General features: G+C 46.7%; 1 protein-coding gene across 2 annotated transcripts in view; it reads left to right on the top strand.

Moving 5' to 3' along the window:
- Window positions 1–12475, top strand: part of SHPK (sedoheptulokinase) — a 353593-nt gene that overhangs the window by 89570 nt on the left and 251548 nt on the right. For both annotated transcript variants that reach the window (XM_069615195.1, XM_069615196.1), the window contains exon 2: window positions 7116–7257. In XM_069615195.1, coding sequence (XP_069471296.1) covers window positions 7116–7257 — 142 coding nt within the window. The remainder of the gene's footprint in view (window positions 1–7115; window positions 7258–12475) is intronic.

Here is a 12475-nt window from a genome sequence, read left to right as displayed (position 1 = left end):
GCTTCATGTTTACCGCCGTAGCAAAGAGGTCCACCTCCGGTGTGCCCAAACGCAAGAAAATCCATGAGAGGACCTCCTCCTTCAACTCCCACTCGTAGCTGACCACTGTCCGCCGGCTGAGGGCATCCGCTGTGACATTCATCTGGCCCGGGATGTGCACTGCAAGCATCCAAACACCATGAAGCACAGCCCACTCCCAAATCTGGATGGACAGGTCCACGAGAGGGGAAGACTTGGTTCCCCCTTGCTTGTTGATGTAATACATCGACACTGCATTGTCCATGTGTATGCGGACTACCTTATTGGCTATGATCGGTCTGAACGCCCTGAGCGCTAGGAATATCGCCAGAAGCTCTAAATGATTTATGTGGAGGAGCTTGTCCTGAGGCGACCAGAGATCTCAACATCGCACCCCACCCCAGGAGGGAGGAGTCCGTCGTGATCGTAACCGTAGGGGCTGAGTCCTGAAACCCTGCACCCACCGACAGGTTGCTGAGAGATGACCACCATTCCAGGTCCACTCTCATGGAAGCCGGAATCATTATCAGCTTGGAATCCGGGTCCACAGCCTGACGCCAAGAACTCCGAAGAGCCATCTGAGTCCGCCTCATCTTGAGACGGGCAAGAGGAAGAGCCAACACGCACAAGGCCATGAGGCCCAGAAGCCTCTCGAACCACCAGGCCGACATGCTCTCCGACTGAGCAAACATCTGACATGTGGCTAACAGATCCGCCATTCTGTCCCCGGTCAGGTACACTCTGCAGTCGATCGTGTTCCAGCGAAAACCCAGGAAAATCAAGTCCTGCGAGACCGTCATGGAAGACTTCCGCCAGTTCACTGACAGCCCAAGATGGAACAGGAGCTGAAGGAGAGACTGAAGATTGCCCGCTGCTTTCAGCGGGCAAGGACTGCGTAAGAGCCAGTCGTCCAAATACGGATTCACATGGATACCCTGCAGACAAAGATAGGCCGCAATCACTGACATCATTTTCGTGAAGACACGCGGTGCAGAGCTGAGGCCGAAAGGAAGCACTCGAAACTGGAAGTGCTCCTCTCCCAAAGAGAAACAGAGGTATCTGCTGTGTGGATTCCAAATCAGAATATGCATGTACACATCCTGAAGATCCACCACGCTGAGCCAACCGCCCATCTGCAAGGAGGACCGTATCTGGCCGGGCGTGATCATCTTAAATTTCTCTTGGGGTAGGAAAAGATTGAACTGGGAAAGGTCTAGGATGGTGTGCAGGCCAGCCGGTTGGGTTTGGGCACCGTAAACAGCCAGGAGTAGAAACCCTCCCCTCGCTCCCCAAGGGGAAAAGGTTCTACAGCTCTAAGGTCCAGAAGTTTCTGAACCTCGGCTTTGAGGGAGGGCGATCCCGACAGCTGCAAAGGAGGGTTGAAAGGTGGGGTAGGGCGTAGGGGTAAGCAGAAGCCCGCCCGAGCGACTGACAAGACCCATCTGTCTTCGTTGATGGTCTGCCACGCCTCCCATTGAGACGCGATGCGTCCTCCCACCGAGGTCTCGTGCGAGCGCGGAGAACCCTCATTTTGTATGTTTCTCGGTGGTGTTGCCATCTGACCCTGAGGAGGAGGCTGAGGAGCGGGAGAAAAACAGAGTCCGTTGTTGCCTCCGGCGGTTATTCCCCGAAGGGGTATCCACTCTGTGAGATTTCCGGTCTAGGAAGCCCCTAAAGCCAGAGGAGGGTCGGCTTTGCGACAACGGTCTCTGGGTTTTGAAAGGGGCTTTAACAAGGACCGACAAGGACTTAGCTGTCTGAGTGCTATCCTTCGTCTTGGTCAGCTCTAAATCTGTTGTAGAATGAAAGAGCTCCTTACCATCAAACGGAAGGTCTAACACCTTGTCCTGCACTTCTTTCGAGAATTTAGTAGCATGCAGCCACGCCCACCGTGAGGTATCAACCCCCAGCATAAGGCCCCAAGCCGAGGTGTCTACGTGATGAGCCGCAGCCTCCAGGAGATCCTTGGCCAAGACCCTGGTGCGGATAATCCGGCTTGGAAGTCTTCCAGCTGAAATTAACTCCTCAAACTCCAACAGACCTTTCCACATCCGCATATTAGCCCCTGGTAACACCAGTTCGGCATTGGCCTGCCTGAGCTGCAAGGCTGAGTTAGCGAAAATCTTTCTCCCAAGGGAGTCAAGGAGCTTATCCTCCTTTCCCAGTACCTGCGTAGCTGTCGTGGAAGAGGATGCTGCAGGCCTGGACTGCAAAGTGGCCGCAGCCACCACTGTGGAGGAGGGGGGCGGACAAGACAACAGGGCCACCTCTTCCGAAGAATGTAGCCTGTATCGTGCGCCAATTTTCTTATTGACGAAAAGTCCAGAGTGCGGCTTTTCCCAGGCCCTGCGGACCTCGGCCAGAACGTCCTTCTGCAAGAACAGGCCGGTACGCTCCAAAGGAGACAGGGTGAACGCCCCAGAAAGCACACCCTCCTGCGGAGCAGGTGCCTCAGGCAGCGGAACATCCAAGAAGCACATCATGTCCAGTACCCGGTCATGAAAAGCTCTGATACGAGCGGGGCAGGTCCTCGTTGTCCTCATCGTCTTGCGTGTCATCCGACAGGTCAGGATCCTGCTGAACCGTGTCGGCCGCTGCCTTGTCCACGGGGGACAATGTGGGCAAAGGCGGAAAAGTCGGGGAAGGCACCGTAGGTAAAGGAGGTGCGGGCTGAACCACCGGAGGAACGGGTGGGGCCGGAGATATCTCCCTAAAAAGCCCTTTGAAATATTCCCTCATGGGGTCGGTATGCATGAGCATCTGAAATTTGCCGAAAAAAGGCGTCCTCCGGGGACTGTTTTGGAACCGGAGGAGGCTTCTCATGAGGAGGACAATTCCAGGGACGTAACGGGGAAGGGTGCCACACCGGTCCCTCCACCGTCGTATCACATAAATCAAAGGTGCTGACCCCACAGGCAACGAAACATTGTGCGGAAGGGGCGTCGGAGCGTTCCAATCATAAACTGGCCGATAAGGATGCGCACAAGGAACCCTATGTTCACCCACAGAATCAAGCCCTACACCTGAGGCCGATGGCGTAGTTGTAGGGGTAGCACCCAAAATGGCCACCACTGTCGTGGCGGGAATGGGCGCCATTTTGTCATCACCTGAGGGGAACTCCGGCATGTGAGGAAGTGAGGCAGGGGTCCCCGTCGATGGATCAGGGGTCTTAACTTTAGCCTTAACATAAGGAACCTCGGCAGAGCGGTACTATGTGGCCTGGAATGTTTCTGCGACATACCAATCGCCAAATTAGCCTTCCCAGGAAGGCCCTCAGCACTGCCGGTAAAAGAAGAACTTTCCTTCTTTGCCCCCTCAACAGATCTGGCGTTGCCACAAGAGCGGGAACAATGAGAAACAACCTTCACCGATAAGGCCTTGCCAGGCCTCTCAGAAATGTTGGTAACTTTAGCCTCTGTGCGAGGGACCTCGGACCCAGGTCCGGTAACAGCCTTACTGGCGCAGGCCTCGAACATCCGTTCGGTAACGCCAAGCCCCGCCGAGGCCTCGGGGCGAACCCCGGTCTTATTTTTGAGGGAAGCCGACAGAGGGGCCTCGGAGCAAGCTCCGGTACCACATGACTCAGTAGAACTGGGTCTACAAGCGTCCCCCAAAGGAGGGGCCTCGGAATGTACTCCGGTATCCAGAGGCCCCTTACGGAGACCCTCGGAGAAAAATCTGTTATTATTATTAGGCCCAACGGGCACCTCAGGGCGAACCCATGTGACAGAGCGATCAATGCACCTCCCGGCCCGGGAGGAGCCCGGAAAGGTGTCTCCCGGCCGGGGTGCTCTGAAAAGTAAAGAACTTACCGGGCGTCTCTTCTTTTCGTTGATGAACGCTTGAATTAAGGTTTGTCGGAACACCTCCTCCCACCGCTCCAACCGACTCTGAAGAGCCCGGACCGAAAGGGAATCACAGTAAAAACAGGAGTCCCAACGGTGATCCGGACCCAAACACTCTAAACAAAGAGGATGGGGAGCCGCCCTCGCGAAGCTTCGGTGACACGATGAACAATCTGGAAAGTCTAGTTTGAACGACATAGACAGACTAGTACACGATCGCTAGCGAGAGCCAGAGAGGAAAAAAGGAAGAAAATCTTCCACGGGTGCAAGTGCGTCCAGTCCCGAACGATGCGGAGAAAAGGACTGATGGGCGATGCGTGGGGCGGAGCCAAGGTGGGCGGGGTTACGGCCGTGTGCCGGGCCCCGCGCAAGAAAGAGAGGAAGGACAAATTTGTGAAAATAAATTTTGGATGCTTTTTACAAAGTGCTCCGGTCCCGTCCCACAGGACGGAGAGATGTCCCATAAGTATGGAGGAAAGGGGACGGGACGTAGGAGTAATGTTTTTTGTTGTTTGCCAGCATCTGCCACGGAAAAAGGTTGTAGAGCAGTTTATTAAGGTAGAAGACGAGCCTGTGACAAGAGACTCATAGAAGATTAGTATTGAACTCCGAATAGGAAGTGTAAGAGATTTTGCCTTTGTTGAAGAGTCAAATTACCCACGATAGCAAGAACAAGGTTGTTTCTGTGGGAGCGGGCAAAAGCAGTGAAGGTTGCATAGACAGGAAGGCTCTAAGTGGCTGGTCCTGTCTAGATGGCACAATATTGAAAACTTATTTTCTTCACCACAGGCAGGCCAAGAAATGGAAAAGTGGGAGAAGATGGACAAGCCTTCCGATTAGTCTCCCCAGGATCGTTGTTCTCTCAGGATAGCAACCATACTGTGGTCATGGACAGTGGTTTGTCACCTACATAACAATCTAATATCAATTTGATGAGATAGTCCGAGCAAGGGGCTTTGGCTAAGAGCCTTGGAACGGCACGTGAATCCCGCATCCGACAATGCGGAGGAAGGACCTTCAAGGGGGAGCTAGCATTCCCTATTCTTTAGCTTCCACTGCCTGTTGGCCATGCCCCTTTCATCTCATTTCCACATCCGTTGCCCCTCTCGCGAATGCGAGAGGACGATGATCTGGGAACTTTCAGGTTTGTGACAGTTTCTGCTGCTCCACCAATCGTCCTTGCAAAGCAGCTATAAAGGTGCTGCCTCTCTAAGGGGGCACAGAGCACAGAGGATCCCTTTCCAACAACCCACTGGAAGGGACATCGGCTAGTTGCCAAACCAGCCCAGTGTCCTGTGGCTTGGCCCCTTCGCTAGACATGATTTGGAGGAGGTCCAACTTGAGACATACTCTACTTAGTGAAATATTTGCAGTGGTTGTCTTCGGGGGCATTGAGATGCATCAAACTATTAGCATTGTCAAAAAAAGACATTAGTGGCAACACCCCGCAGCTGTATGATGTTAAGGTGTATAGGGACATCGCTAGTATAAAGATCAGGTTTTCAAAGATAAACGAAGAAGTTCAAGAATGGGTCCTCGCACCAACTAAGTTTCAGGAGGAACGAGAATGCCCAGTGTCACTATTATGGAGGTACCTTGAGATGAGACCCTTTGTCCGAAGGTTATGTGTGGAAATACCTGGATGGTTGACAGTGGCATTATTTCAATTTAAAAAAAGGTACGTTCAATGTTATTAAAGGATTCAGGAAAGAAGGAGAAAAAGTATTCCACCAATTGTTTCTAAATAGTGGTGGCCAAGATACCGTTTGAGTAAAGAATGTGTCTGCAAGCATCAAAAGAATCGAAAGATGGCAATATGAGAAATATGGGCTGATTATAAATCCACAGAACGATCATCAAATGAAGAGCATGACCACAATAGACAGTAATGACAACATGGAACTGCTTGATGTATTACATCTGAAGGTGTTAACCCGGAATTTTAAGTGGAATATGAGCCGGAAATACAGCTTGTGCAAAGTGTGTTGTGGTACATTGATCTATCAGGGTGCATGAGAATAGTGTGACTGGTCGGCCACTCATTTATGTCCTGTTTGATGCAACAAGCAAAGGCGGGCAGAGGTTAGGCCGAGTGTGGTTTCAAATGTTACTACATTATCTAGTTGGAAAAACCTGGGATGGGCTGGGAAAGCCAAGAAAGGGCAATAGAAAGACTTATGCTGGAAAAAGAGAGGCCAGATGTTGTACATCTGGGGGTAACAATATTATAACCTCAACGGGTAAGGGGTCCCTGCTAATTTCAATGAAACGCTCACTGATGCACTTAGTAGCACTGCTAAGGCAATGCGAGGTAATCGGGTATGAGATCATCGTGAAACATGTGGCGGGGGCTGGGGACACAAAGGCAATCCCTCTGCCTTGTTAACAGGTCAGGGGGAAAAATGACAAACAGTATGGGTTTTGGATTTGTGAGACTCTCTCATTAATGATGGGCAGAGGGGCTTTTTGCAGCAGGTAGGATGTACTTATCTGACGTGTTCCTGATAAATATATGGGGTACTGGAGAAGATAGGTTTTGAGTAGTGCTAAGGCTGACCTAAGGAAGGAGGACCTTTTAAGACAGCGGGGGAGAGGAGCCACCTGGAAGTTGTCATGGTCTTAGTGGATGATGCTTCAGGATATGTGTGGCAAATGGGAACCACACTAATTCCCCGGGGCTACAGGGAAGGATCACCATAGGAGCTTTGTATATTAGAAATGGCTCCCCCACCCTTATGGGCAGTTGGGAAATATGGAACTTTGGTGGAGCGGGTCGTTGCTCAGTAGCAGTTACTGGAGTGCATGCCTGGCAAGACACCACCCAGAAGTGAGCAATTGACAGGAAAGTAATTCCCGGACGTGGTGCTTACCCTGAAAAGAAGGCATGGTTGTAAGCATTGCCACAATACTTGTCGATTGCTGGCTAACAGGATCACCTATAATCTAACCCTATGTGACCAATAGAACTGGGCCTATTTTTTCCAAATACAGACTTGCTGATTGTTGGCTAACAGGATCACCTGTAATCTAACCCTATGTGACCAATAGAACTGGGCCTATTTTTTCCAAATACAGAATTGAGTGATCTACTTTATTCTAGATATGGGATAGAGGAGATACCAGAGTGTTTCTCTGTGTGCAGTGAATATGTTCTTTGTGCATTTAGTGGGTGCCCATTGGGTTAATGCTATGTATATCTCTACTATAAATACAGTTGTAACTACAGGAATATTACTTTTTTTTCTTTTGCAGGGCAGTGAGCAGGACGTCCGAAAAATTGTGGAGGCTTTGAACGAATGTCTGGCTTCTTTCCCTAACAAACTGCTTCAGTTGGTCACTCGCATTGGAATATCGGGACAAATGCACGGGGTCGTTTTTTGGAAAATAAAACAAGGTACCATACAATAAAATGAACCAACAGGTAAAAAAAGTGGTGTTGTGCAGTGCTTGACAAAGGAAAAGTGCAGGCAGTCAGTGCAGGGATGAGGGAGGAACACACATATGCAGAGAAGCAGAACAAACGGGTTTCACAGAAAAGAGCACCTCCCTCTCTTTGCCTAGTGCTGTGTGGCTGCATTGTGGAATGTGTGATGTCTGTGATTTCAGGGTCACTACCAGGGTAAATTATCGAATGTTCAGAAACCATCACAGCATAATAATTGGGCAATACTGGAAATTAGCAAACTATGATGGTTGAGCTGTTGAAAAAACGGGCAATGTAGGTTACTGAGCATAATACATATTTAAAATGTCATAACAATGTGGTTACACATAATTGGTCAGTCAGTCAAAAAATATTTTTTTTTTCGGCATGACGGCATAAAAGTAGAAAAATATTAAGAACATACATGCATTAAAAAGCCAAGCACATATACAATTTAAAAAGATGTTTAAAAAATGTACAAATTCATGTGTCCTTTAACAAATATAGTGGACCTTAAAAGCTCAGTTATCGGAAATCTTAAGTCTAGCTTTTCTTCTTCTCCAACCCCTTGCAGGTAATTTGATACAGCAAACACAACATCAGGTTGGTACAAACTCTTAGAGAGAATTTCAGCACTGCCTAGCGCTCTTATACCATAAGCCTTGAGGCCTTAGGTGGTTTGTTTGTGCAAATTCTTGAGTACCCCGGGCAGATCAATAAGAAATGTTGGACAGATTCAAAATACGTTCACAGAATGGACAACAACGTTTCTCGGTTCGTTACCACAGGTTTGTCAAGGGTGACAAAGGGAGGATATTCAATCCTAATTTCATGAAGAGTGAGTGCGCAAAAGGTGTTTTTTTTGTTTATATATATATATATTTTGTTTATATATATAGAATGGAACTCCCAGTTCAAACCACCTTGTTTATGTATATGGATATGGAAAAGACTTTTATATCTTCCTCACAACTGGATTTCACCTAAATCCTTACCTCTCTTGGCTGCAAGCAATGCATAACACAGCCCGATTGCCTTGGACAACAAAGGACACACAGCTATCCCTGTGACTTGTATAAGAAGAGGACAGATTGTAAAGAAGAGGGGATCTCCTACGGACCAGGCGAACTGCTATGCACAGTCGAGCCTCTGCAGTATTTATGTCCTGGAGGGGCAGAGCCATGTTGGGGCGCAGAGCCAGTGGAAGCAACGAGGAGGCAGAAAATGCTAAACGAACACCTGCTGGTTGGCCTTCTACCTGACTGAGAAGCCCAGGTAGGAACAGGAGTGGAGACAGAGAGATCTCTGTTCCGTCTGGTGGCATGACCACGAAGGAGCTCTGTTGGCCTGGAAAGCTGGCAAGGGACGCTGAGACCAGACCGTACAAGGGAGCTCAGATTCACATGCTCTGCTCACGTTGGACTGTGGTTACAGAGACACCTAGCCACGGGGAAAGCCAACAAGGTTTCAGGAGCCTGAGAAACCTGACGAAAAACCTACCGATAAAAGGTACTAACATTGTAAATAATGATTGGAAAGAACATCAAGGTTAGGGGAGTCTGAGAAACCTGAGAGTGGAAAACCCCTATGAAAGGGGGATTGAGAGAAACGCAAACAGTGTAACTAATGACTGGAAAACAATCCAGGTTACAAGATCGTAAGGAACCCGAGTGTGAAAATCCCATATGAAAAGGAGAGTGAAAGTTAGACAGACTGTGAAAAACTGCTGGAAAATATATTCATGTTACGGGAGCCTGAGAAACCCGAGCGTAAAAAAACCCTTTGAAAAGGGGACTGAGAGAAGTATCAACACTGTGAATAACGGCTCGGAAGCTATCTAGGTTACAGGAGCCAGATAAACCTGAGTGAGCAAATACCCTAGAGAGGGGGAATGAAACAGCTATAAAGACTTTGAAGTAAGGCTAAGAAAGCAAATATATATCCTTTGTGTGTAAGAAAGCCAACGGTCCGAAGATTGTGGGACTGTGGGGAGTTCCAGAGCTTCGAAGGAGGGAAAGACAAACATTTTATTTTCTCAACAAACCTCGAGGAAAAGGATTGTTTGTTTCAAGAAACAGTTTTCGTTAACAACAAGGAGAGACTGAAATCCTTAACCTAGTATCAACGTTTGGAAGAATGCTGCTGTGAAAAAAAGACATTACAAGACGGTGAAAATAGTGTTTTCTAAAGTAGTAGGGCCAATTAGTTGTATGGGATTCAGATTTAAAAGGACTTTATTTTGGACTGTTACAGACATCCTTAGTTTTTGTTTTGCTAGATGGAGAACGTCCATCATAGAAATAGGGCAAGTTAGGCATTTTGATCTTTTAATTGGAATAAAACTCTTGAACCACGAGAATAAAATCATCCAAGTCCTCCTTCTGATTCGTCACACAAAGTCCAGAAAAGGCAGTGCATCTTTGAGATAAGGTTAGATTTGCTTTATCAATGTGTTTATTTGCCATTATTGGGAATCTAAATCCCAAATAATCAAATGTCTTGACTGCCTCGATTTTAATGCCTCCTCTGTGGATTGCTTATAGTTGGTGTATTTCCTAATCCTATTGCCACATCACATCTATATGGTTTTGCTTGGACTAATAGTTAAGACGATCACTATCACAAAACTTAACAAACTGACCTGCTAATCTTATAAGGCCACTTGGTGTTTGGGATATCAACACTGCATCACCCGCGAATATGAGCATACTGATTTTTGTTATCTCCTAGTTTGGGTAGATAAGCGAGGTCGGGAGATAGGTGGTTTACATTATCATTAAAATAGATGGCGAATAGTGTGGGAGCCAACACACAGCCCTGCTCCACACCCTTATCCACTGGAAACTGCCTGATGCACTCCCCTCTGTTCCCATACCTAACCTTAGTGGTATTGCTGGTGTACAACTGCGGAATTGGGTTCTAGTTTGTAGATATCCACCAGGATTTTATCTGGTCCAGGTGCATAGCCCAAATCCTGGGAAGCTAATGCGTCGCCCACTTCCCTAAGTGAAAACACCAGATGATCTGCCACAGTTGTACCAAGTGTTGTCAACAAACTTGTCTGTTCTCTTTGTAAAGATTGGAAAAATTAGTATACAAAGTATCCTCGGTAATTGCAAGTTGGAATGGTTTGCCCTCCTCACGATCGCCTAAATGGGCGAACTGCCAGAAGGTTTTTTGGTCTTTCTTTCGGGTGGCTTGGATTAGGCATTTAGTTATTGGTTTGACTTCCTTTATAATACTTACCAATTCTTTATATTCTTTCTTAGTACTTGGCAACGATCTATGGTCACAGGGGTTAACTGATTTTAATGCGGTCAACAATTCCTGCCTTTTGCTCCTGCATTCCTGATCATACCAGCCTGTACTACTATTATACCTTCCCTTTGTTTGTGTAGTTTTTTGGGGTACGGTCATGTGATAACTAAGTTGATCTGATACCTTCTCATGTATTACCTAAAGTATCTTGTCACTGAGAGTCTCTTGGTTAAAGGCTATCTCAAGGAGAGTCTGTCTATGAGAACATTTGCGGGACCATGACTTCCAGGTCTATCGCTTCCCATTTCAATCTCCTCCTATTATTAGAACAAATAAGATCTACATAGGCTGAGGAAAAATGCTCTTGTTCCTAGGGACAACCTTTTTAGAACCATGGAAATCGGATAGTGGTTGCTTTCTGTTCTAGACTAAACTTTCAGTTCCATGGCGACTTCTGCCAACTGTGGAGTGTGAATATCCCACGTTTGGTCCTCTTCTTCAAGGATTCAGTAACGTCCTTCTGGTGCTCATACTGGAGAATAAAGTCACCCAAAATCGGGATAATTGCCCTGTTCGTATTTAACTTAGTGTATTCAAAACTAAAAATGTTACTTTCTGGTCATCATGCATGCTAACAGGTATCACCCCATCACTGGGCATACCGTTACTGCGCACACGTAAATATTGCATTTTTAACAACGAATTCATGCAGAAATATAGATGGGGTTCAGTAACTCATTAAAGTAGGGAGTTGTGGGGGTCGCCCCCTCATTTATTTTTGCATACGTTGGTTGTTAAAAATTCGGCATTTTCGCATTTGGAGTAATGGATGCAATATGTTAACGTAGAGCCTACCAACAGTGCATAGCTCTGGCCATTATTACTTATATATACATATTGGGGAATTATGGAAAGTGGATTTTATGGAAACTATAGCAATCTTCGATTTAAACTAAGTTGTTCGTGCCATATTGCAGCCACGTGCTTACGTTCTCAGAAATGACGTTCTGCTTTGATGTAAGCGTGTCAAGTGGAATAGATTACAAAGCATGAACCCAGAACAGTCCTATTTACTTTTCTGTAACGTTTAATGAATGTTCTCCTTTTAGTAAAGGCAATTGTACCAAGAAAACAAAAATAAGCAATACTAACAATGTGTGTATTCAAGTGTGTAATCCATGCTTTACTAAGTGGAGGGCATTCCTTGTTCATTACTGAAAAATAAATAAGACTTTTCTGAATTCATTCTTTGTAATCTGGTCCACTTGACACGCTTGCTTTTTGTTGTTACCTAGCAGTCTGTGGATCAAGAGGACACCCTACTCTTTCTTGTTCGTTTGAATCTGCATTGTTGAACATAATAGGAACTTAGTCTCAAGAGCTGCCAGTTATCGGGAACTATATGATCTGCCTTTCTGTTTTTATCTGGCATCCACACCTCTCGATATTTTGCTCATGGAACATGCTGACTGATAATGCGATTTATTGCTAGGGCTGGCCAGTGTCTGATTTTCGCTACATGGGGCCCACTTTGCCAAATTTTCACCATAGCGGTTAACCAGTTTTGGCTTCAAAGCTCTACTTTGGCTCAGCCCTGTCTAGTCCTCAGCTTACTTTCTCTTTTCTTTGTCTGCCTATTATTGGGGGGCATTGCCCCTTTAACTCCTGTTTTGCCTGTCGCTACCTCTCTCCCGCCTCCCCATGAAGGCTAGGCAACCAATTTGTCATGTTACCTGTTTGTAAAACAGTTTTATTTTTATTTTCAACCCTGATCTTGCTTGCTATGCTCCTTTCTTCTGCGTCATTACGATCTTCCAATAATACCCTTTCCTTATCTTTAGTTTTCTTGCTTTTCTTTTTGTTTTATTTTCCTCTGGCACTTCTTTTTTCAGTGGATGTTGGTACCAACTATATTGTTAATGCAACCAAA

Source organism: Ambystoma mexicanum, chromosome 9 (genome assembly GCF_040938575.1).
Source record: "Ambystoma mexicanum isolate Mex_15411 chromosome 9, UKY_AmexF1_1, whole genome shotgun sequence".
Lineage (NCBI taxonomy): Eukaryota > Metazoa > Chordata > Amphibia > Caudata > Ambystomatidae > Ambystoma > Ambystoma mexicanum.
The sequence above is the reverse complement of the archived record's forward strand: the minus strand, read 5'-3'. Positions and strand labels throughout refer to the sequence as shown.